Consider the following 26,185-nt stretch of genomic DNA (forward strand, 5'->3'; position numbering starts at 1 on the left):
GGTAAATTCCAACTCCTGGATGCTTACAGTTCATTCATTCATTACATAACCATCAAATCCGCTTTGAGTCTCCTTGTGGAGAGACAAAGTGGGATATAAATAAACTTAATAATAATCAAAAAGAGCCACAAATTGTCCTCCATTCAGACAGTTTGGTCCAGCTGGATGGAGACAGAAGTTCATTTAATGATGTGCTGAGTGAGATGTCAGCATCCAAAATGAGCAACCCAATGCCAAAACAAACATTATTCATAGAAGTTTATGACAGTCTTTCTAAATACAGCAAATAACAAAATATAGCTAATCATAAGCAGCAGCTATTGAGTAGAAATGTAAGGGAAAATTATTAAGGGATTTTGGACTACCACAATCCCTTAGAATCTATAAAGCAGGCATGGGTCAACTTGGGCCCTGCAAGTGTTTTGGACTTCAACTCCCACAATTCCTAACAGCCTACCGGCTGTTAGGAATTGTAGGAGTTGAAGTCCAAAACACCTGCAGGGGCCAAGTTGGCTCATGCCTTATCTAGATGATGTCACACAAATACAAAGAGAGTCAAAGGGTGGAAAGTGGATATCCCAACTGTACTGCTTAGGTGATTGACTGCATGGAAGTGACGGCTATGAACTCTTGTGAACTCCTTTAAAGGAAGGCTGAAGACAAATCCACCCTCCGGCCTCTTTGGTGAGAGACTGGAAGAGAAGTGACAAACTCAAAAAGACAAGAAGTCAAAATGTTTGAGGCTAACATTTCCAAGATGTTGATTCCGCTTTCTATATCGAGAGCAGAACCATGGCTACAACTTCCATAGTTTCCCGATGCCTAAGGAGGATGGGATTCCAGTCTGTCAAATAAAGGTTGGTTGAAAATATCCCACAATGACTGATAGATTGCTGCAGGATAGATAGACAGAAACCCAAATATAAGCAGACAGCCTGTCTGTCTTAATGGTTTGTAATCCTGCCTTCTGGGATAAGGTTTTGTCTCGGGATCAGTTTCAAAACAAAGCAGTCAGATAAACAAACATGTCTATCCATCCGTATTTTAATTCTTCGGGTTCCCTTCCCACTCCCTTGCTCCATAAGTCTTTTTAAATGTGCATATTTATTCCAAAGAACAGTAAAAACAATACACATGTACATATGTCTGTGTATATACATGCGTGTGTGTATATGTGTGTGTGTGTGCATATATAATTTATTTATTAGCGACATTTATATCCCGTCCTTCTCACCTCGAATATGGCTTAAAAGTCATATTACCATTTATGTTTGCTCCGGCTCATTGAACATGTTTTAAATTATTTTAAACTGTTGTTGCTGTATGTTTTATTTTGATGTATTTATTGTGGTGTTTGGACTTGTTTTTAACTGCTGTATTTTATTATACTGTTGTGTTTGGTCCCTTTGTAAGCCACCCCGAGTCCCCTTGGGGAGATGGGGTGGGATATAAGAATTTATTATTATTATTATTATCATCATCATCATTATTATATGTACATACAATATATGATATTATTCGTATAGCACAATATAAGCATTATATATTGCTATATTGTACTATAACACTATATTGTAATATTAGTAATATTACATGTAATATAAATATACTATTACAATAGTGTATTATTATTATTATTATTATTATTATTATTATTATTATTATTATTAAATTGTGTTAAGTAAGTAAGTAACTTTATTTTTCTATCCTGGCTGGGATTTGAGACAGCTAACATGGGACAAAAGGCTGAAAATACAAACAGGTAGAACAGTTAAAACATGTTACAATAAAAATACAGTAAAATCGACAATTATACAAACAGTTTCCTTAAGCAATAGACCATCAAAACTCAGTTAACAACTAAAATCAGATTAAAATAAAATAGAATAATGGATCAACCAGGTTGGTGCAGGGGATAGCATGGAGGGGCCACTTGAACTGAACTAAACTTGAACTAAATAACTTGAACTAAAGTGCAAAAATATAGTTCTAAAGTGCTTGGGGCACTTTATTATTATAATTATTACATTATAATTACATTATAATTATATTATTACATTATAATATTATTAATATTATATGCATATACAATATATTATTAGTATATATATATACACACACACACACACACACACACACACACACACACATGAACTAGTGAAATATCTCTTTTAGGTTAGAGACAGTCATGCATAGTTCTGTTCTTCCTTCCTATTACAGTATTTTTCCATGCTTCCTTCCAGCAGGATAGTTATTACCGTATTTATGAATTCCATACAAAGATCCTGAGAAATTAAATTGTGACGCCTTTTATTCCACCCCTTTTTTAAACAAAATTTAGAAATGGTTCCCAGCCTTTGATAAACGTTTGTTGTGCTTTTTTCTTTGTTCATCATAGCCAAGTTTTTAAATATTTACAATCCATTTTCCTCTTGTCATGCATGCAGTATCCGTGCTGCAATGATCATGTAGTGCAGTACTTCGTAATTGAGTAATTTTGTTTTCTTTATTGGGCATTCCCAAGAAAAAATATTTCAAGCTCTAATTGTAATTTTCTGCAGTACTTTTTTTTATACCTTACCGCATAATTCCTTCTTGTTCCTTACATTTCCAACACTTATTGTTTCTCCCCTTATACATTTGAGTATGTTTTGCTCGGGATCGGGTATCACCTGCCCATCATATATTATTATTATTATTATTATTATTATTATTATTATTATTATTATTATTATGTTTCTTTAAGGTCATTACACATTTTTTCTTTAAACCAATAGTCCGCATTTTCCCCATTGATCTAATTCTATGTTATGTCTGACATTTTGTTCCCATGTGATCCTACTTTCCTTTATCAGTTCTGCTTCCAGATTAAAAACTCAAGATGAATTGATGGATGTGGGACGTCACCTACAATGGTATAGGTATAAGCAATTGAAAGAAAGATTTATATTCAACAGTAAAAATTATTGGATTTGAAAGCAAACAATCAGCATTTAAAAAGGATTATGTTCAAACAGTCCCCAAATTCATCTCACAACAATACATAGAAATGGGAAATACGATAGGATATATCTAGCATTCAGGAGCCTACCTAGTTCCTTCACAGCTGCCCTTTCATCTATCTATATATATAAAAGAGTGATGGCATCACGGCAGCGGACAAAATAACAAAAGTAAACACCCCACAACCTCGAAAATTGACAGCACAACCCCTCATCCATGCCTCTAGGTTGATACAACAAAAAGAAAAGAAAAATAAAGTCCTAATTAGAGAGAGAGGAATAATTGTTTTTATCCCATTGCTGCCAGTTAGAAGGCTAAGCTCCGCCCACTTGGTCTCCTAGCAACCCACTCAGCCCAGGGGACCCTTTTCCTTAACTACCACCAATTCCTCAATACTTTATTTCCCATACCACCAGACTTTGCCACCGCAACGCGTGGCCGGGCACAGCTAGTGCCTTATAACAGGCATGGGCAAACTTCAGCCCTCCAGGTGTTTTGGACTTTAACTCCCACAATTCCTAACAGCCTACTATGTGAGCCTCCAATATACATGAGTTTTTTCTCCCACCCTGGACATTATTCCACAGATATATAAACCCCACTTGTCTAGTTTCCAACAGACCTCAAAACCTCTCAGAATGCCTGCCATAGATGTGGGTGAAACGTCAGGAGAAAACAGCAAAACTACACACCCAAAACCCACGAAACTTGGCCACAAAAGACATGGTCATCCCTGCTGTGTTTAGAGATTAAAAAAACAAGAAAAATAAAGTCCTAATTAGAGGGAGAAGAATAATTGTTAGAAGGCTAAGCTCCGCCCACTTTGTCTCCTAGCAATCCACTCAGCCATTTAATGGCGCCCAGGGCTGCTTCAATCAGGCCTCTTCCACACTGCCAATAAAATACAGATTATCTGATTTGAACTGGATTATATGGCAGTGTAGACTCAAGGCCTTTCCACACAGCTATATTACCCATTTATAATCTTATATTATCTGCATTGAACTGGATTATCTAGAGTCCACACTGCCATATAATCCACTTCAGTGTGCATTTTATACAGCTGTGTAGAAGGAGCCTCATAGAATCCAGTTCTAAGCAGATAATATAAATATACAGTAGTGTTTTACTTATCCAACATAAACACCCCAGCAGAATGTTGGATAAGCTAATATTTTGGATAAAAAGAAGGGATTAAGGAAATGTCTATTAAATGTCAAATTACATTATGATTTTACAAATTAAGCACCAAAACATCATGTTATACAACACATTTGACAGAAAAAGTAGTTCAATGTGCGGTAATGCTATGTAGTAATTACTGTATTTACGAATTTAGCACTAAAACATCACAATGTATTGAAAACATTGACTACAAAAACATTGACTACTAAAAGGCCAACTGCGTTGGATAATCCAGAACATTGGATAAGCGAATGTTGGATAGGTGAGATTCTACTGTAATATGAAATAATTACTGCGGTATAATAATACAGAACAATATAATCTCTAAAACCAGGACAGTAAATAAAGAGCAACACACTGAAAGCAGGGAAATTGGGAATTCCAGAAAGTAAACAATCAGGGCCAGCTAACACTGTTGTCGACCGCGTTTTAGGGGATCGGGGCCCTTGAGGAGAGACCCGATCCGGTCCTGAGAGAACGGACCTTGGCGGAGCCAACAGGAAAATATGAGCCGCAATACAACCTGAAGCCGAAATGAAGAAGGTCCACCAAAGTTGAAGGAAAATCCGCCAAGGAGTCTTTATTGAGCAATTCAGCTGAAGAGGACTCTAGTAGCGATCATTCGGTCTACTAGGGTACCATACAATCAAAATAAAGCCATACTTATACAAAATTTCAGTCTGACAACCCTTTGAATTTCCCGCCCTGCTTCCCCGCCCATCTGATTGTTGATAGGCTAGAAGGTTGAACGAGGCGGGCTTTCGTTTCCCGCCTTGCTCCGTTGGCCCAATAGGAAGCTGCCTTTTGTCTCTACTCGGGCCAATCAGGAAAGAGAAGGCGGGAGTTATGGAAACAATGAGGTGACGGGGACAGGAATCAGAGGATTAAGTCCTGCTAGACCGATTTCTAAAGGGTGCTTAATTTATTAATGGCAGCAATCAAGGGTGTCCGGGTTTCTGTCACATATACAGATTTTAGATATGCCTTGGGGTGTCAGAGATGGAAGCAAAGATGGGTGGTGATGAGCCATATTGATAGGCTCTGCAGGGCGCCTTCCTGAGGTGTCCTGGTTTTTCCTTTGGGTGAGATATGACAATGTTTGCCTTGGGGCGAATCACCTTTAGGTCAGCAAACTCCGAATTCGGCGACTCAAGCCCTATATTGTCCATGCAATTTGAATTTGATTGGATTTAGCGGTGGCAGATTATCCTTTTGTTTTTGGGAAGGGAAGCCTGGGTCATAGGAAATGGGATAAGTTCTGGGGTTCAGGTTGAGTTCAAAATATTTCCTATTTGATTTCATGATTTGACAATTATATGAAATAAAATGAAAAATAAAATAAAGTTGGAATATAAACCATGCTGGGAAAAATACATATTTTCCGGGGATTCCAAAGAGTACAAATACATATAGGCAGATAGATAGATTTCATGGAAATAAGGGAGAATCCATAAAAGTGAGTTACATTGCATAAAGGGGAATCATGAATGATATAAACAATTGAAAATATTTGATAAGAACGAAGTTCATAACATCTGGAGAACCCAGCATGGAAATTCATAAAAGTGGAGTTTTAGCAGCATGATTTTACAATTCATGAAGTTGTTATCTCTTGCCTCAGAGTGCAGGGATAATCCACAGTAAACTCCAGTAAAAAGTCTCAATCACCTTCTACTATAAATATATGGAATATAGAACATAAAGTCTTGATTTTTGAACTATCTTTTACAAAGTCCTGGGGGGGGAGGGTGGTCACCTCGATCACATTCTACTGTAATATGAAATAATTACTGCGGTATAATAATATAGAACAATATAATCTCTAAAACCAGGCCAGTAAATAAAGAGCAACACACTGAAAGCAGGGAAATTGGGAATTCCAGAAAGTAAACAATCAGGGCCAGCTAACACTTCCCAACAAAGGATTCTCCCAGGCAGAAAGCAAACAGGCTTTGAAGCTGCAAGGCCATTACATGCTAATCAAGGTGGCTAATTACAGCATTCATATCTGCCACACTGAGACTATTAATTGTTATTCAAACTGGCCAACCAAGGGTTCTCCAGAAAATGGCCAGGCTTTAAGGCTGCAAGGCTATTCACTGCTATTCTACCTGGCCAACAAATGATTCCCATAAGCCACAGCAACGCGTGGCCGGGCAAAGCTATATATCTATCTGGAGTTACACTTGAATATACCTGTTCTGATTTACACACATCTATATATATAAAAGAGTGATGGCATCACGGCGATGGACAAAACAACAAATCTACAGCCCCCCCAAACTCGAAAATTGGCAACGCAATCCATCATCCCCGCCTCCAGTAAGATACAACAAATTTACACATAAAATACTATCACAACACCAAAAAATGCCAAAACTAAGTACGCATGCGCAAAAACACCATGCTTCAACCCTTTATGGCGCTCGCGCGGCTCCAGTAAGATTTATAGGACAAACACAATCACAGGGCCACAAACGGCCAAAAACTGCAACAGGCGATGTGCGCCTGCGCGCACCCCCCATCCCTTCCCGCGCGCGCACACACACACCTCGCCTCAGAGCTGAAGGAAGGAAGGCAGGAAGGCCGATTCCTTGCTGGGCGCGGGATGGAGGAGGCCGCGCTGGGAGGCGTGCGGGCCTCACGTCGCTCTCTGCCCTCTCCCCCTCAATCTCCCCCCCCTCAGGGCCCATGGAGGGCCCCGGTTGCCGTTCAGGCCCCCTCCTCCCGCCCCTCTCCCCTCCCCCCAATGCGAGGAAGGCCCCGCGGAGCCCCCCCCCCCGCCTCACCCTCTCTCCTCCTCCTCCCTTCTCGGTTCTTCTCGGAGGTCTTCAAGCTCTTCAAGGTGAGGGGGGAAGAGGAGGGCACGGCCCTCGAGCAGGCCTGGACCTCCCCTCGAGTTGTTTGGGGCGCCAACCCCCGCCCTTCCCGGCCTCAGGGCCCTTCCTTTTCCCCCTCACCCGGTTAAACGGCTGATGGGGAAAAGGAAAGAGCCTCAGGCCAGGAAGGGTGGAAGTTGGCGCCCAAAACAAGTCAAGGGAAGGCCCCAGTTGGCCCAGGCTGAGCTTCCCCCTTTTCTGTTGTTGTTATTGTTGTTGTTGTTCTCACCCACAAATGACAACCCCTCCAATGCCTCAGAAGCCCCCCTTTTTCCCCTCTCAAACCCTATCGCCCTCACCTTTCCCTTCCCTGTAATAATTATTAATATAATAACTGATCATCAGTTAAGAATGTCATAATCACCAATAATAATACTAATTTATTATTAGTATAATACTGATAATCATTCGAGAACATAATAATTCATAATAATAGTCAGTTCTTATTATTATAACACTGACAATCATTCAACAATGTATTAACAAATCGTAATAATAGAAAATTATTATTATTATTATTATAGTAATAATCATTCACAAATTAATAATTATTATTATAACATTGATAATCATTCAACAATATAATAACAACTAATAATAAGTAGTTATTATTTTTATCACAATGATAATCATTCAAGACTATAATAATTATTATTGTTATAACAGAAGGCGCCTCATATAATCCACTTCTAAACAAATAATATCACATTATAAATATACACTAGAATCTCACTTATCCAACATAAACAAGCCGGCAGAACGTTGCATAAATAAATATGTTGGATAATAAGAAGGGATTCAGGAAAACCAATTACACATCGAATTAGGTCATCATTATACAAATTAAACACCAAAACATCATGTTATACAACAAATTTGACACAAAAAGTAGTTCCATGCGCAGTAATGCTATGTAGTAATTACTGTATTTGCAAATTTACCACCAAAATATCACAATACATTAAAAACACTCACTCCAAAAACATTGACTATTAAAAGGCAGACTCCATTGCATAATCCAGAACATTGCATAAACGAATGTTGGGTGAGATTCTACTGTAATATGAAATAATTACTGTGGTACAATAATACACAACAATATCATCTCAGGACAGTAAATAAAGATCAACACTCTAAAAACACAGCTATTCCATCCAGGAAACAATCAGGGCCATCTAACACCTCCCACCAAAGGATTCCCCCCTTCACACAGGAAACCACCCACACTTTGAACCTACAAGGCCATTCCGTACTCATCACTCTCTCATCTCAGCACAGTAAATAAACAACAACAGTCTGAAAACACACAAATTCCATCCAGGAAACAATCAGGACCACCTAGCACCTCCCAACAAAGCATTCCCCCCCTCTAACACACGGAACCACCCAAGCTTTGAAACTACAAGGCCATTCCGTACTCTGGGGCCAATTTGCAATATATTAATATATATAATAATACAATACATATATAATACAATACATTGTATATACATATAATACTGCTAATAATAATATAATACACTACAATATAATACTAATAACAAAACAAAACAATATATATATATATATATATATATATATATATATATATATATATATATATTACTACTAATATTGTGAAATAGTCGTATATGTTATAGCGTAATATCCTATCATATGTCTTTAATGTAATAAATGAATAAATAATACTGTATAATTTTTGTTGACGGTCACAACAAAAATAAAACCCAATGTAGATTGACCAACATCACTAAAAAAAAGCCACAGCAACGCGTGGCCGGGCACAGCTAGTCTATATATATAAAAGAGTGATGGCATCACGGCAATTCACAAAACAACAAAACTACAGGCCCCCCAACCTCAAAATTTGACAACACAACCCATCATCCACGCCTCAAGGTTGATACAACCAAAAGAAAAGAAAAATAAAGTCCTAATTAGAGGGAGAGCAATAATTTTTTTATCCAATTGCTGCCAGTTTAGAGGGCTAATCTCTGCCCACTTGGTTGCCTAGCAACCAAGGGACAGCCAGGCTTCAGTTAGGGGACAGGCCGATTTAGGCCTCACTTAGACTTCTTCCACAGATTATCTAATTTCACATATTCAACTAAAGAACAAGCCAACAGAACCTCTCTTCTTTTGGGGACTGCTCTGGCACCAAAAGAGAGAATGCCCCAGAAGGCCCTCTACTTTGTCAACAGAGATGGTGCCTATAATTAGCTCTGGTTCAGGAGATGTCAGGCAGGGAAAGCAAGGGAGACAAAGCCTTGCGTGCCCTGAGTAGTGGAGCTTGCAGAGCTGAAGGGTTGGATTAAGGCCACGGTGCGTTTGGCTGATTGGCGGAGATCCAGCCCCTCGGCCATGATGTGACCCACATTCTCACTGCCTTGGATGCGCATGGAAAGCAGTTCCAGCTTCTAAAGGACAAGCGACATATATATACACACACATATACATATACACACACAATACACCATAATTGTTTTCAGGTCTGCCAACTCAATCATTGATCTTCAGCTGGATTTCATACCAGCAATATGGGAGAACTGGATTCAAATAACAGCTACTTCTGACATGGTGGCTCTTGCAATGTTTACAACAGCATTTAATGGGAGGTCAGCATTATGCCGAGGCAATAATAATAATAATAATAATAATAATAATAATAATAATAATAACAACAGGAAAAACTCAGCCGCTATCAGGACCTCAAGATTGAACTTCAAAGACTCTGGCAGAAACCAGTGCAGGTGGTCCTGGTGGTGATGGGCACATTGGGTGCCGTGCCAAAAGATCTCAGCCGGCATTTGGAAACAATAGACATTGACAAAATTATGATCTGCCAACTGCAAAAGGCCACCCTACTGGGATCTGCACGCATCATCCAAAAATACATCACACAGTCCTAGACACTTGGGAAGTGTTCGACTTGTGATTTTGTGATACGAAATCCAGCATGTCTATCTTGTTTGCTGTGTCATAAGAAAATAATAATATAACATATAATAGAGTTGCTTTGAGCCTCCTTACAGAGAAAAAAAGTGGGGTCTAAATTATATATATATATATATATATATATATATATATATATAGCCAATTTTGAGTCTCCATGTGGAGAGAAAAAGCAGGGTATAAACCAGGGGTCCCCAAACTAAGGCCCGTGGGCCGGATGCGGCCCATTGAAGCCATTTATCCGGCCCCTACGGCACAAGGGCAGAAGGGGGTTGGGCTAAATGACCCAAGGGGTCTCTTGGCTAGAGAAAGATGTGAATCTTAGCCATTTAGGTGACTTTAACCGCATCCACACTTTGGAAATAATGCAGTTTGACACCACTTTAATTGGCTCCTTTCCCTTTAAATGGGCGGTCCGAGCCCCGCCCCCTATTTTGCATTGGGAGAAGGCGTGATTGATTCTACTGAGCTGTCGTTAACCACGCCCACTCCTTAGAGGGCGCGCGTTTCAGGGCCACGCCTCCTTGCCTTTTGCTCCTGCGCACGCGCGGGAAGGAAACCTCGGGAGCGCGCTGCTTCTAGGGAGAAAGAAAGGATCCCAAAGTGGGCGTGGCTATATATAAGGGGGCGGAATCAGAAGAGTGGGAGACGAAGCTTGTGGATGAGTGACAGTTAGGGTAGGCGTGGCTTTGAAAAAAGCGAAGAGTGCGCACGCGCAGAAGGGAAACCTCAGAAACGCGCTGTTTCTGGGGAGAAAAAGGAATTATCCGTTGGGGGGAGGAAGAGGGGGAGGAGGAAGGGCTGAGAGTGGGCGTGGCTAGAAAAAAGGACGAAGCGAGATGAAATGCGCGTGCGCGGCGGTTTTGAGGATAAGGACCAAAAGTGGGCGTGGCTAGATAGATGGGGAAAGCGAGGGAGAGAGAAGCTTGTGTATTCGTGACAGTTGAAGGAGGAATGGGAGTGGGCGTGGTTTAGGGACAGTTGAGAGGGGGACAGAGAGTGGGCGTGGCTTAAGTATAGTTGCCGACAGTACTGAGTGGGCGTGGCTTGAGTCCAGTCGAGAGAACGAGAGTGGGCGTGGCTTAGGGACAGCTGAAACAACGAGAGTGGGCGTGGTTTAGATGCAGTTGAGGGAGGGTCGAAAGTGGGCGTGGCTTGGATATATCTGAGGCGTGATTGAGAGTGGGCGTGGTTTAGGGACAGTTGAGCGTACTGAGAGTGGGCGTGGCTTAAGGACAATTAGGGAAGAATGAGAGGACGTGATTTAGGGACAGTTGAGGGAGAAATGGGAGAGGGCGTGGCTTGGATCCAGTTGGAGGGCTGAGAGTGGGTGTGGTTTAGGGACATTTGAGGAACGAGAGTGGGCGTGGCTAAGGGACAATTGAGGGAGGACAGAGTGAGCGTGGCTTAGTGACAATCGAGAGTGCTGATAGTGGGCGTGGCTTAGGGACAGTTGAGAGAAGACTGAGAGTGGGCGTGACAGGGACAGCCGAGAGGACCGAAAGGGGGCGTGGCTTAGTTACAGTCGAGTGAGAATTGAGTGGGCGTGGCGTAGAAGGAAAGAAAAAGCGGGAAGTGCGCGTGCGCGGGAGGGAAAAGCCTGAGGACTGAAAGTGACCGTTGAGCGGGCTGTGAGTGGGCGTGGCTTAGTGACCGTTGAGAGGGCTGAGAGTGGGCGTGGCTTAGCGAAGCTGAGGGAAGACAGCGAGGGCGCGGCTTAGGGAACCGTCGAGGCAGGACTGAGAGTGGGCGTGGGGTAGAAAGAATCGGGGGAAAAGAATAAGGATTAAGAATGGACATGGCTAGATAAAGGAGGGGGGAAAAGAAAGGGAAGGAGAATTATTAGTATTAGCAGTGGCAGTTGAGGGAGGAGGGGAGTGGGCGTGGCTTAGGGCCAGTCGAGGCAGGGTTGAGAGTGGGCGTGGCTTAGGGACGGAGGAGAAAAAAAAAAGCGAGGAGGGGAGTGCGCGTGCGCGGTGCTCGTGAGGCGAAAGAAGGCAGGGAAGAAGGAGTGACCGATCGGAGTGGGAGGGGCCGGCTTGCTTTGCCTGCCTGCCAGCCAGCAGCATGGCGGCTGGGCACGAGCCGCCGCCGCTGCCGCCTCCTCCTCCTCTTCTTCTTCTTTTTCCTTCTGCTTTCCCTTCCCTCCTCCTCCTCCTTCTTCCTGGAGGCCTGGCCTCTTCCACCGGAGCCCTGAGGCCCTTGCTCGGCCTCTTCCTTGGAACCCTTCTTCCCTACTGAGAGGAAAGGAGAGAGGAGGCAGCCTGACAGAGAAAGCGAGAAGAGAAAGGGAGGAGGAGGAGGAGGTCGCCGGGCCCGGTCCCTCGCCCTCGCCGCCCGGCTATGGAGCTGGCCAAGCCGGTCTTCCCCGCGCTGCCGCAGCCGAAAGAAGACTCCGAGGTGAGCCCTTCCTTCCTGGCTTCGTTGTGGAGGGAAGAAAGGGAGGGGAGGGCACAGGTGCCTCACCTGCAAGGGGAGTGGGAGGAGGAGGAGAGGAACAACAGCCACAAGAGGAGGATATGGTCCTTCTGATGGAGATCTCCCAAAAAGGAGGAGACTCAAAGCGGCTTACAGGAAAAACGAGGCAAAACAGTTTATTTGGGGGAATACGAGCAGTAATTATATAATTATATTGTTATTTTTACTATTATTCAATTATTATTATTATTATTATTATGTATACCCTGCATTTTCTCTCCAGAAACTCAAAGCAGCTTACAGGAAAATCAAGGCAATGCAATTCATTTGGAAGAATAGTAATAGTAATAATAATAATAATAATATGTATACCCTGCATTTTCTCTCCAGGAAAAGAGAGTCTCAAAGTAGCTTACAGGAAAACCGAGGCAAAATAGTTTATTTGGGGGAATACGAGCAGTAATAATATAATTATATTGTTGTTTTTTTTACTATTATTCCATTATTATTATTATTATTATTATTATTATTATTATTATTATTATTATTATTTATAACCTGCATTTTCTCTCCAGAGACTCAAAGCAGCTTACAGTAAAACTGAGGCAATACAGTTCATTTGGAAGAATAGTAATAATAGAAGTATATATTATTATTATTGTTGCTATAATGTTTATTAAAGGAGCTTCCAGTGGCTCAGTGTGTTAAAGCACTGAGCTGCTGAACTTGCAGACCGAAAGGTCCCAGGTTCAAATTCGGGGGGTGTAGTGAGCGCCCGCTGTTAGCTCCAGCTTCTGCCAACCTAGCAGTTCGAAAACATGCCAATGTGAGTAGATAAATAGGTACCGCTCTGGCGGGAAGGTAATGGCGTTCCATGCAGTCATGACCTTGGAGGTGTCTATGGACAACGCCGGCTCTTTGGCTTAGAAATGATGAGCACCAACCCCCAGAGTTGGACACGACTGGACTTAACGACAGGGGAAACCTTTACCTTACTAATGTTTATTATAATATGTATTAATAATAATATGTAATAATAATATGTATACCCTGCATTTTTTCTCCAGGGAAAGAGAGACTCAAAGCATCTTACAGCAAAACTGAGGCAATACAGTTCATTTGGAGAATAGTATAATAGTTATAATATAATTATATTACTATTATTCCAATTATAGTACTATTATTATACCCAGCATTTTCTCTCCAGGGAAAGAGAGACTCAAAGAGGTTTACAGCAAAACTGAGACATTACAATTGGGAATGATCATAATAATAATAATAGAATTATATATTATTGCTATTGCTATAATAGTTATAATTATAATATGTATTCATAATAATGATAATAATAATATGTAGTTATAATATGTATACCCTGCATTTTCTCTCCAGAGAAAGACTCAGTCCCCTTTTATACTGCCATATAAAGTCCAGATTATCTGCTTTAAGCTGGATTATATGGCAGAGTAGACTGAGATAATCCAGTTCAAAGTAGATAATGTGGATTATCTGCTTTGATAATCTGGAAAATGTCAGTATAGAAGAGGCCTCAAAGTGGTTTATAGTAATACCGAGACAATACAGTTTATTTGAAATCATAGTAATAATAATAATAATAGAATTATATTATTATTATGTAAACCCACTTTTTCCTTCCAGAAATAAGAGACTCAAGAACCCTTACAAACATTAAAATAGAGTTAAATATTCATGGTGTTAAAAATAAACAGTTTTAAAACCATTGAAACCAATTTAAACACCTATTCATATCTAAAACCACAGCAGCTCCTGACTTGATTTTAATAACCTCCTTCATAAAAAGCCTTTTTATATGATAACAATAGTATAAAATATGAATGTAACATATTAATATATTGTTCATGTAATCGTATATTATATGTTGAAATATGTTGACACATAATAATATAGTGTCATATAATATTAATATATGATACAGGGTAGGCCAAAAGTCACCTGCAAGGGTGTGTGCCAAAGGGAATAAACATTTGGAATAATAGTAATAATTATTAGAATTAGAATTATCATAATTACACATTGTATAATAGTATTATAAAATATTAATGTAACATAAGCAATGTATTATTAATATAGTCATATATATATTTATATATTGACACATAATATAAATATGTGGACATGCCGCCACATACACATTTTTACTTCTATTATGTGTATAGAAGATATAGAATGATTGTATATTATATATTGATGTTGTTATATATGAACATGTCATATTAATATAATATCACATAATAATATATGATATAGGGTGAGTCAAAAGTCATGAAGCTTTTTCACATATCTAATGTAAATTTAATTCCTGTATATACTGTTTATAAACTCTGGGAATTAAACACAATTTACGGAATTTGATTTATCCCAGGTAATGTAAATGTTGCCACCAGGCATTTAGGGAATGTTGAGGGGCAGGCTGCCGAGGATGGTGTGCATGGGATTTGTGGGGTGCCTGTAGTTTTTCAATGTAGTTTTGTTTATTAATGTTTGTGTTTCATGACACAAAATATTTGTATCATGAAAATAATCTTTTAATGCCTTTGCTCTGTTTTTAATTTAATATTGTGTCATGTTTGCTGTCAGCTGTCTTGAGTACCTGTATTGGGAGAAAGGTGGGATAGATACAGAGTAGAAAATAATACTTCTTTTAAATGGTTTTCTCCTTCTTACCCTTCAAGGTTTACTCTGAGTCTTTGGGTTCTCTTCTTTTCTGCTTTAAATTATATGTGATGGGGAATTAGCCTCAGATGTGCTGCTTGTTTCTTCTCCCTTTCCTCCCCTTCTTTCCTTCTCTTTATGATGAATTAGGATAATTAAAAATGAGTGACCTGAGAGAGCTTCCTCAGTGTGTGCCTTTGTGTGTGCTATACTGCCTTTGATTTTCTTCACAGATTACATCTGAAGCTGGTTAGGTTTTTTTTTTTTTTAATTTTAGCACTGATTTTCATTTCTTCCTGCACATTGAGTATCCCTTCTCCAAAATGCCTAGGACTAGAAATGATTTGGATTTTGGATTCCCCTCCCCCAGATTTTAGAATACCTGTGTTTGCGTGTATGTACATAACCTTGGAGACGGGTACCAAGCCGAAACACAGAATTCATTTATGTTTCATGCAGACCTTACAGACATAGCCTGAAGGTAATCATATGGATATTTTCTAGCGTGAAACAAATTTGGTGTACACTGAACTATCAAAATCAATATTTTAGTTGCTCATGTGGACAGTTTCAGATTTTGGATAATTTAGGATTTTGGAATTCCAGAAAAGGGATGCTCAAATTCTAGTATATAAAATAACATCATGGCATTTATAGCCTGGGGCATCTTCTAGGCATCCCCTTACTCCTCCCTCCTGCAGCTTTCATGTATGGATTTGTATGACAAGTCTGCAGTCATACACTCGTTTGGAGAAGAGAAAGAAGAAACCCAAATCTGCCACCACTGCCCAAGGGATCATTTTCATTTTTCTGCTCTTGAAAGATGCACATTGTTTAGTCTCTTCATCCCAGACAGTGTTGGGATTTGGGAACCACCTTGGAGTCACAATTGTGGGGAAAGGCATGGTTATGGTAGTAGAAGTGACCTTATATACCTCTCCATCAGCAATGTCCTATTTCTTTGATCTGATGAAGGTACTCAGCAGGTACCTTGACTTATTCCTACTTACAGATTGCAGTTCAATAAGACAGAGTGAATAATAGTGTGAATATAGGTCTTCTGTCTTGTTTATGACCATTTTTGCATCTCTAGCAAATTTTCATTTTTCTTTTGAATTTGTGGTGTTCTTGAATCTGTTGTCCACTCCCATCTGTTGCTCGGTATTCCCTTTTTTTGCTTTCTCCTGCATTTTCCTGACAGCCAGAAGGTTGTCTTGGTACTATGGAGATTCCCAGTTGTTACCCTTTAAAAATGTAGTGTCCTGAATTTGAAGGGTTTTGTTAATTTTTTTCCCATTTCATACAGACCCTACATAGCACACAGATCATCCTTGTTAGTCTTCTCATTATCTAAAGGATTTTGTCCTTGACTTACAATTTTATTTATTAAAATTATGTATAAGTTGCCTTTTATCATAAAAATAAGATGGTTTACAAGATAAAACTGTCAAAACAAAAAGGATGGTGCAAACATATAGCAATGCATCCCGGAATCTTGAAAATGGTTAGTGAAGATTGCGTCTCTGTATATCTACACCTGAAGGTACACTTTTACTAAGGGAAGACCTGTACTGTTAGTGTCATGTCTGTATGGGGAACTAATGCACCAACATGAGGGAAAACCATGGCAAGGGAGTCCTTCATGACAGAGATAGAAAACGTGCGCTGCAAGATGTTCTTTGACTGAAATTCCCCTCATCCTCCATTGTTGGTCAAACTGAGTCAGGTTGGTGGAAATTGCACTCCGAAGGAATGTTGAGGGTAATACAGTTCCCATCCCTGCTTTGTAAAGTCCCTTCCAATTTTCGCTGCCTTTACTTCCCTTGCAGGAATGGCTTTTGTCGTTCTCACATATACTTTGTCATAGTTTATTTTTTTCTCTGAACCAACTGGGTTTTTTTTGTGCCTCTGTTCTGTAGATTCCCTCCTGTTTCATTTTTGGAATACACATTTCAGTTCCATTCTATAAACAGTTCTGAGTTCAGCTCCACTGCATCATTCCAGGGGATTTCCCCATAAACACAATGATTCAAACTACTTCTCTTTAAATTATGATTTTCTTATTGGGGAATGTTGAATAGGAGCTTGGTGGCCACCTCTCAGGAGTGCTTTGCCTGTGGACTCTTGCATCGCCAGGGTTTGGGACATGCAAACCTTGGTATCCTTTCCAACTTCTATGATTCTTGGAAACTGTTTCCTAGTGAGTCTGATATGTAGTCTAGCTGACATATCAAATGATGGCATTCCCCCCGCCATATGATTTTTCCTGGAACTCCCTTTAATCGTTTATCTGTTTATCAATTTAGCCTCTTCTCTAATCTACTGTCTAACTGTTGTTGCTGTTATCTAAGAACTCATTTGTACAAACTACTGTCACACCTGTTGATGCAAGATTTTGGTTATCCCCCGATTTCTTTTGACAGTCATACTTTGCTGTCCTGCAGTGCTAAATAATATCTCCTATTACTTGCAGCTTTGCTTCAGGAAATATTTTGTGCTGGATAGAAAGTTAGCAACTGGTAACCCTTTTTGTGGTCTCCAAGTCCAAAGTATAGTACAAATCCATGACAAATTGATTATGAAGATTTAGTGGGTATATTGTACCTGCAGACATTCTGCTTCTGGGATCTGACATGCCTTTGAAAAAAAAACCCCATACTAAATGGTGGCAATGTGAATCTGCACTCTTCAGCATGTCCATATTCCCATCGCCACCATATGCTAATATGGGGTGTGATAATCTGTATTAGCTGGAAATCATGGTTCCAGAACTGGAGGACCCGTTCTTTTCTACAGGAGATCCTTGTGGCCTTTTGGGGGTGTACTTGGATAAGGATGTGGAAAACAGATGAATTCAATTACCAGTTCCTTACGATGTTAGATAAATATAATAGACAAATGGAATGGTCGTTGCAAAAGGCGGTTCTTGCAAGAGACAAAACAAATAGCACTTGATCTCACCTGAGTAGCCTAAATACCTGAAAGGTGCCAGATCCTGTCTGATCTTTGAAGCTAAGCAGGGTCAACCCTAGTTAGTATTTGAATGATGATTGACAGTAACTGTCAGGTGCTATGTCTATATTTCAGAGAGGACATCTCCCTAAGTATGACTGTGGTTAATTTCTGCTAGAGGCTGATCATGTGTTGCTGTGGAGAACCTATAGATGTTAGAGAGAATATTTTAATCAAATCTATGAATAATCAAGTCTGCAAAAGTCAAAACCACAATGTGGAGGGCCAACTACACTGCAATTGGCCCGGGGCTGTGGCGCAGACGGGAGAGCAAACCAGCAAACCAGCTGCAATTAACTGCAATCAATCACTCTGACCAGGAGGTCATGAGTTCGAGGCCCGCTCGGAGCTATGTTGTTTGTCTTTGTCCTATGTTAAAAAGGCATTGAATGTTTGCCTATATGTGTAATGTGATCCGCCCTGAGTCCCCTTTGGGGTGAGAAGGGCGGAATATAAATGCTGTAAATAAATAAATAAATAAATAAATAATTCTGTTGTTTCAAAAATCCAGAATAAAGACTTGGAGATGAGATGTGTGGCCACCCGGGAGACCATTTAAATGAAATCTCATAAGAACTTCCCTGGAAATTTGCTTGCAGGATTAAAACCTGGGCTGTCTCATACCTCTAATTATGAACTGGTATTAATTATAAAAATGTTAATAGATGTATAATCAACCATCCACACTTATGGATTTCACTTTTGTGGATTTGATTAATATGTTCTCTCTAGGAATCTTCAAGTCGTGCAGCATGGCTGTGTGATCAACTTTTGGCATAGAGTTACACCGGAAGACATAGATATTCCTAGAGATAATGCTACTCCAATACTGGTTAAAATAGGTGTTAATGTGCTGATTTTCTACCTTTGAGGGTGTGAGAATAATCCTAGCAAATGTGAAGGGCCTACTGTAAGTAACCTACAGTTAAATGAGCAATTTTACAATAGTTCTATTGTTTAGTAGTCTTCTGTGACCTTTTTATCCTCAAAATCTTTATGTGTGTTGATCTTTATCTCTTGTATAGTCCCATTTGGTGCTCGCTTTCTCTTACTACTCTCATCCTCCATAAATACTCTTGCTATACTTTGTTACTATTTATAGAATATCCTACTTCCTCTCAGAGCCCAGAACGATAGAACTACAACCTTAATCCTATTCTTGTCTGCTATACATTTTTCAATCATATGTTTAAGGCACTAACAATTCACCAAATTGAGAATTTTCCAAATGAAACATGCTCCATATCAAATGCTAGAGATAGATAGAAGAAGCAGCCTTTTGCAATGATAGACTAAAATTAGTGTTTGTTAAAGTCTAGTGTATAAAATAGCACTTATTCACTGAATTCTAACTTGGCATGTTGTCACTTTCTATACGACAGTTTTCACTGTGCCGGTTTAATTGCTCAAATTATAAAAGCCTTGTTGAACAAAACCAAAGTCCAACACTCTTGCTTCTACACTGATCAGTCGGATACCCAGATGGGCAGCCCATGAATAGGACAGAGTGCAGCAAATTACCTGATTTATAGAGGTATATTGCCTCTAGAAGTTGAGGTGATACATTGGCATTATAGAAGCCCTTGAGAGTCACCATCTCTAAGGCTTAAAGCCCTTAGCAATAGAATATTACACAGGCTCCCTTATTGGAAAGTTGAGGGTTTTTTTGTTTCTTAATGGTAAATATTTATTGCATTTCCCTATTTTACTGCATAATTACAACAAGTGCCAGAACTCTGGTAAAAGCTATCTTGGCAGGAATAGGTACAATTTTGAAAAAGTAAGACTGAATTTGTAGCAGCAACATGAGTAATTTTCATGGCATGTGTCCTCAAATCAATTTTCAGTGCAACAGTCATTTAAAAGTTTGGCTTATGATTTGCACTTGCTGTGGTTGGTTTTTAAAAACTGATTTTGTGATTTTTGTGCCAGGAGCAACTTGAGAAACTGCAGAATTTTGTGATTAAATGCAGTTATTCCATTTCACTGAATCTAAGGTGCCATCAAATCTTAATTGCACCCCATTTTTGGAGTTTTTATTTTTTGGGGGGAAGTTTTTCCCCCAATAATGAACATTTATCTCATTTACGTTAAAATGTCAATCCATAGCTGCATTGCCATGTTGTTTTGCATATTCAGTTACTTTCCTTTTGAATGAAGCTTTGTAGTGCAATCTTTTTGACATTTTGAGGTCCACACTGAAGGATCGCAGTGCATGAAAGACAGCTCTAGTAATTCAGCTTTTCAAAGATACAAATAAAACCTTGTTCCGTAACAGTGGCTACACACTTGCAAAGCATATCATTTTGTTTTCAAATACAATAGCAAGAGCGGGATTCCCTTCCAAAACTGCAACTGTTGCGCCATCAGCAAAATGCGAGAAAATTCTTAGAAACCCACACCCTGTTTTTGGAGCTCCTACAAGGCAGGAAAAAGTACAATTTAGAATCGGTGAAATACAGTATGTAAAAAATTTACAATTAGGCATATATATATATATATTTTTCGTGTCAGGAGCAACCGGAGTTGCTTCTGTAGTGAGAGAATTGGCCGTCTTCTAGGACGTTGCCCAGGGGACGCCCGGATGTTTTGATGTTTTTACCATCCTTGTGGGAGGCTTCTCTCATGTCCCCGCATGGAGCTGGAGCTGATAGAGGGAGCTCATCCACACTCTCCCCAGGTGGGATTCGAACCTGGCAGCTTTCAGGTCAGCAACCCAACCTTCAAGTCACTTAGTCCACTACGCCATCTGGGGGCTCTGATTAGGCATATTGGAGAAACAGTTGTTTTAAGATCTTGCATAGAAAATATACCTCGTGTTAAAGGCATATTGCATATTTATGTTTCTTTTATACTAGCATATGTTTGGGTTTTTTTTAATGCTGTAGGCTTTGATATTCTCCAACTCTCTTTGAAGGACCAAAGTCCTTACCTTGCAGCCTCTGAAGCTTTCCTCGCCCTCTGTAACAAAAAACTTTATTATAATGGGGATTTTTGTCAATGTTATTTAATGTTGGTTATATAGCAAAGGTAGGTAGGAGTTAGCTACTTCTTATTGGTTGTTATGGTAACGTAACACCATGGTAACGTGGCTACTGCTGTAGAAATTTATCCATTCTGAGAGGCTAGCAAGAAAGGGGCGGAGCTAGCTGGAATAAAAAAGGAGGGAACATTTTAAAAGTTAGTGAGTCTCTAGTCTGAAGAGCTAGAGAGGGAAGGTGATATGTGTCTAAGTGAGTAGCTTCCAATGTTGTATTGAAGTATAAAAGGACTAGTTTAAGTCCAGGTTCTAGTTGGGTAAACCTGAGAGAAAGAGAATCCTTTGAGTCAAAGTTTCAATCGATTTATTGATCTTAAAGAGTGAAAGATAATATCTATTACTGTATATGAAGGAAAGAACTTTGTAACAAGATACGCTTTATGTGCCAGAGAAGTCATAAATAAACATTTCTTTGTTTCAATATACAGTAGAGTCTCACTTATCCAACCTTCACTTATAAAACACTAGCTGTGCCCAGCCACGTGTTGCTGTGGCGAAGTATGGTGGTATGGGAAATAAAGTATTGAGGAATTGGTGGTAGTTAAGGTAATGGGTAAAGGTTTTCCCTTGACATTAAGTCCATTCATGTCTGACTTTGGGGGTTGGTGCTTATCTCCATTTCAAAGCCGAAGAGCCGGCGTTGTCCGTAGACTCCTCCAAGGTCATGTGGCATAACTGCATGGAGCGCCAGTACCTTCCCGCCGGAGCAGTACCTATTTGTCTACTCTTATTTGTATGTTTTTGAACTTTAGGGTTGGCAGAAGCTGGGACTAACAGTGGGGGCTCTCTCCGCTTCCCCAATTCAAACCTGCGACCTTTCGGTCCAGAAGTTCAGCAGCTCAGCGCTATAACATGCTGTGCCATCAGGGGATATTATTTCCTAAAGCTTGTGAATATACAATATTTCTGATTGTTTTTTTTTTGTCTGTTGGAGGCAAGTATGAATGCTGCAATTAGGGAAAATGATTAGCATGTAATGGCCTTGCAGCTTTAAAGCCTGGCTGCTTCTTCCCTGGGTGAATTTTTTGTTGGGAGGTGTTAGCTGGCACTGTCTGGAATTCCCTTGTTTTCAGAGTGGTGTTCTTTGCGATATTTTATGTGCTTCTACTGTCTGTGGCCCTCAGAAAACAGGATTTGCCAGACTTTTGTGATGGGAATACTTTGTTGGGAGGTGTTAGCTGGCCCTGATTGTGCTATTTTGGTGGTAAATTTGTAAATACAGTAATTACTACATAGCATTACTGCATATGGAACTACTTTTTCTGTCAAATTTGTTGTATAACATGATGTGTTGGTGCTTAATTTGTATAATGATTACCTAATTTGATGTTTAATCGGCTTTTCCTGAATCCCTTGTTATTATCCAACATATTCACTTATCCAACATTCTGCCGGCCTGTTTATGTTGGATAAGTGAGACTCTACTGTATATTTATAATCTTATATTATCTGCTTAGAACTGGATTATATGAGACCTCTTCTACACAGCTGGATAAAATGCACACTGAAGTGGATTATATGGCAGTGTGGAGTCAAGATAACCGTTCAAAGCAGATAATATAAGATTCTAAATGGGTGATATAGCTGTGTGGAAGGGCCGTGAATCTACACTGCCATATAATCCAGTTAAAATCTGATAATCTGTATTTGATAGGCCTCTTCCACACTGCCTAAGTGAGGCCTAACTCTGCCTGTCCCCTGGGCTGAGTGGGTTGCTAGGAGACCAAGTGGGCAGAGCTTAGCCTTCTAACTGGCAGCAATTGGCTAAAAACAATTATTCCGCTAGCTCTAATTAGGACTTTATTTTTCTTTTCTTTTTGTTGTCGGAACCTAGGGGCAAGGATGGTGAATTGTGCTGCCAAATTTGTAGGTTCTGGGGCTTGTACTTTCTTTGTTTAGTGGCGGGGGGAACACCATTACTCATTTATATATATATAGATTGTTGTCCAACACAGTTTGCCTTTTAGTAGTCAGTGTTTTTGTGGTCAATTTTTAAATATATTGTGAAGTTTTGGTGTTAAATTTGTAAATACAGCTATTACTACGTAATGTCACCGTGTATTGAACTGCTTTTTCTGTCAATTTGTTGTAAAACATGTTTTGGTGCTTAATTTGTAAAATCATAATGTAATTTGATGTTTAATAGGCTTTTCCTGAATCCCTCCTTATTATCCAACATTTTCACTTATCCAACGTTCTGCCAGCCCATTTATGTTGGATAAGTGTATATAATTGTACTGTATATAATTTGCAGTCGTGTGTCAAATTATAGGAAGAAAGTCTGAAACCTGAGAGTCAGCTAGTATAGATGTTGGAGTGGCTTTTCTGAGGAAAATTGGAAGCTGCGTATGGGCTCCAGGTTTGGGTTATGTGTATGTTGAGGAGACATTTACTGACAATTTGTAATTAAAATCCTGTAACAAACATATAAAGAGAGAAGACACAAAGACAGAGAGAGTGTCTTCTGGTTGTGAACTGCAATTCACATAGTCTACAAGGATTCCTCCATCACTCCTCCCCTCAGTGTTTCATTGCCTCGCACACACATGCTTATGTGTTGGCAGTGGCTGGAATCTTGAAATAAAGATCACCCCCTGCCTGGTTGTGAATTGCATCTTGTGTGTTGCACCCCTCCCATGTCTTGTGAAGAGAGCGGTCAGTATCAGATAAATATCTGTCCCCATAGCCAGACATGAAATGCTCACAGCAGGGCTAAGACTACTGGATCCCAGCTCTGAGGTATTCATTTTGTTCCTGTGTCTGGGGACATAACCAGATGCTTCTCCAATTCCATCAATTTCTCCATTCCACCCATGGAATGCCTGTGAGAGAGCAGGAGACTTCAGAGACTATGGCAGACATGGGCAAATTTCAGCCCTCCAGGTGTTTTGGACTTCAACACCCACAATTCCTAACAGCTAGTAGGCTGTTAGTAATTGTCGGAGATAAAGTCCAAAGCACCTGGAGGGCTGAAGTTTGCCCATGCCTGCTGTATGGTAAGGCTGTGATATAGATAGATAGATAGATAGATAGATAGATAGATAGATAGATAGATAGATAGCCTGGTATAGGTCCAGATGCAGAACTACTACACCCTGCTGTGCTATACTGTATTACAGCCCACAAGTATGTTGCTTCTCTCCCTTTGAATGAACAGGAGGTTAAGAATGTTATTTATTTATTAATGAGCTCATTTTTACCCTGCTGCAGTGCTCACACATGAAAGCTCCTAGAGTAGCTCCCACATTCGACAGACAAGAATCAGCACTGGCTAGACATATCTAAAGCAGCAGGAGAAAATATCATTGGCTTTTAGATATGCTTCCGATGTGTAGTAGCATCGCTGAGTCATTACTAAGCTTCAGCGTTGGTCAGTCTCTGATTTAAGGTTGTAATTCTGAGTACTTTGGAAATGTTCCATTGAAATTACTGTAATAGCACTTCCAGGAAAAGCTGTTCAGTGCTGAAGTAAAAGTTTATGGTGTTGGGTGCCCAGGATCTGGAACTAACCAACTTATTAACTGAATAAATACAAGTTAATGTATATGCTTTTTTTTGGACCATATAAAAGTACTCGCTTTGGTTGATAAGCTCCAAGTGTTTTACAGGGTGTTAAAAGAGTACGTGATTGTGGTATGTTTAAGGCCTAAAATTATAGCAGTTTCCACATAATGTATCTCTGTTTTTAAGCATGTTCTTTGCCTTTCTTAGACATCTACAACATCATCTCACTGAGATGAATCACGGAGCTTCACTTTTGCAGTGAAGTAATTCACACCACAGTGAGCCTTATGGTGCACCTTTTAAAATGTTGTGTACAGACATGAAAGCCACAATATCATCTAGTCCAGCATTCTGTTCCCACAGTGACCTAACATATGCCTACAGGAATCTGACTTGATTCACGCTGTCCAGAAACTGGTATTGAGGACCATATTGCCCTAGACTACATTCAGATTCTTATAGAGTTTACTATATCTTCCATAATTGTGACCATCCCCCTTTAAAGCAGTACAGTGTGTGGCCAGCAAAACACCTTGGGATGACAAATTCCATGCTTTAAATATGTGCTGTGTGAAGAAATGGTTCCTTTTACCTGATCTCAGTTTCCAACCTGCAGCAACTCCTATTTCCCACCATTTAAAGTTGTGGTGAAAGAGAAAAGAATACCTAGGACTTTACCTGTACCATGCCTAATCTTATATCCTCATTTCCCCCTTGTGCTTTTTCTAAGCTAAAATATCACTAAATTTTGTTTCCTAATCAAATAGTTTTGTCTTATCCATTTTACTTTCAATTTTCTGTGATTTTTCCAGCTCCCTATGACTTCCCTTCACGTATTTGTACATGGCTATCATGTCTCCTCTCAGCCTTCTCTTCTGCAGGCTAAACATGCCCAGCTCTTTAAGCCGCTCCTCATAGGGCTTGTTCTCCAGACCCTTAATCATTTTAGTCGCCCTCCTCTGGACGCTTTCCAGCTTGTCCACATCTCCCTTCAACTGTGGTGCCCAAAATTGGACACAGTATTCCAGGTGTGGTCTGACCAAGGCAGAATAGAGGGGGAGCATAACTTCCCTGGATCTAGACGCTATTCCCCTATTGATGCAGGCCAGAATCCCATTGGCTTTTTTAGCAGCCGCATCACATTGTTGGCTCATGTTTAACTTGTTGTCCACAAGGACTCCAAGGTCTTTTTCGCACACACTGCTGTCAAGCCAGGCATCCCCATTCTGTATCTTAGATTTCCATTTTTTCTGCCGAAGTGAAGTATCTTGCATTTGTCCCTGTTGAACTTCATTTTGTTAGTTTTGGCCCATCTCTCTAGTCTGTCAAGATCGTTTTGAATTCTGCTCCTGTCTTCTGGAGTGTTAGCTATCCCTCCCAGTTTTGTGTTGTCTGCAAACTTGATGATCGTGCCTTCTAACCCTTCGTCTTAGTCGTTAATAAAGATGTTGAACAGAACCGGGCCCAGGACGGAGCCCTGCGGCACTCCACTTGTCAC

The 26,185-nt window shown here is 40.0% G+C and overlaps 1 protein-coding gene across 1 annotated transcript in view; it reads left to right on the plus strand.

Annotated features, from left to right (window-relative positions):
- Positions 1 to 10,792: 10,792 nt before the first annotated feature.
- styx (serine/threonine/tyrosine interacting protein) overlaps positions 10,793 to 26,185 on the plus strand; it is a 33,353-nt gene continuing 17,960 nt past the window's right edge. The window contains exon 1 of the mRNA XM_003227787.4: positions 10,793 to 12,419. Coding sequence (XP_003227835.1) covers positions 12,363 to 12,419 — 57 coding nt within the window. The 5' untranslated portion in view covers positions 10,793 to 12,362. The remainder of the gene's footprint in view (positions 12,420 to 26,185) is intronic.

The sequence above is a fragment of the Anolis carolinensis genome, chromosome 1 (genome assembly GCF_035594765.1).
Source record: "Anolis carolinensis isolate JA03-04 chromosome 1, rAnoCar3.1.pri, whole genome shotgun sequence".
In the NCBI taxonomy this organism is placed as follows: Eukaryota; Metazoa; Chordata; class Lepidosauria; order Squamata; family Dactyloidae; genus Anolis; species Anolis carolinensis.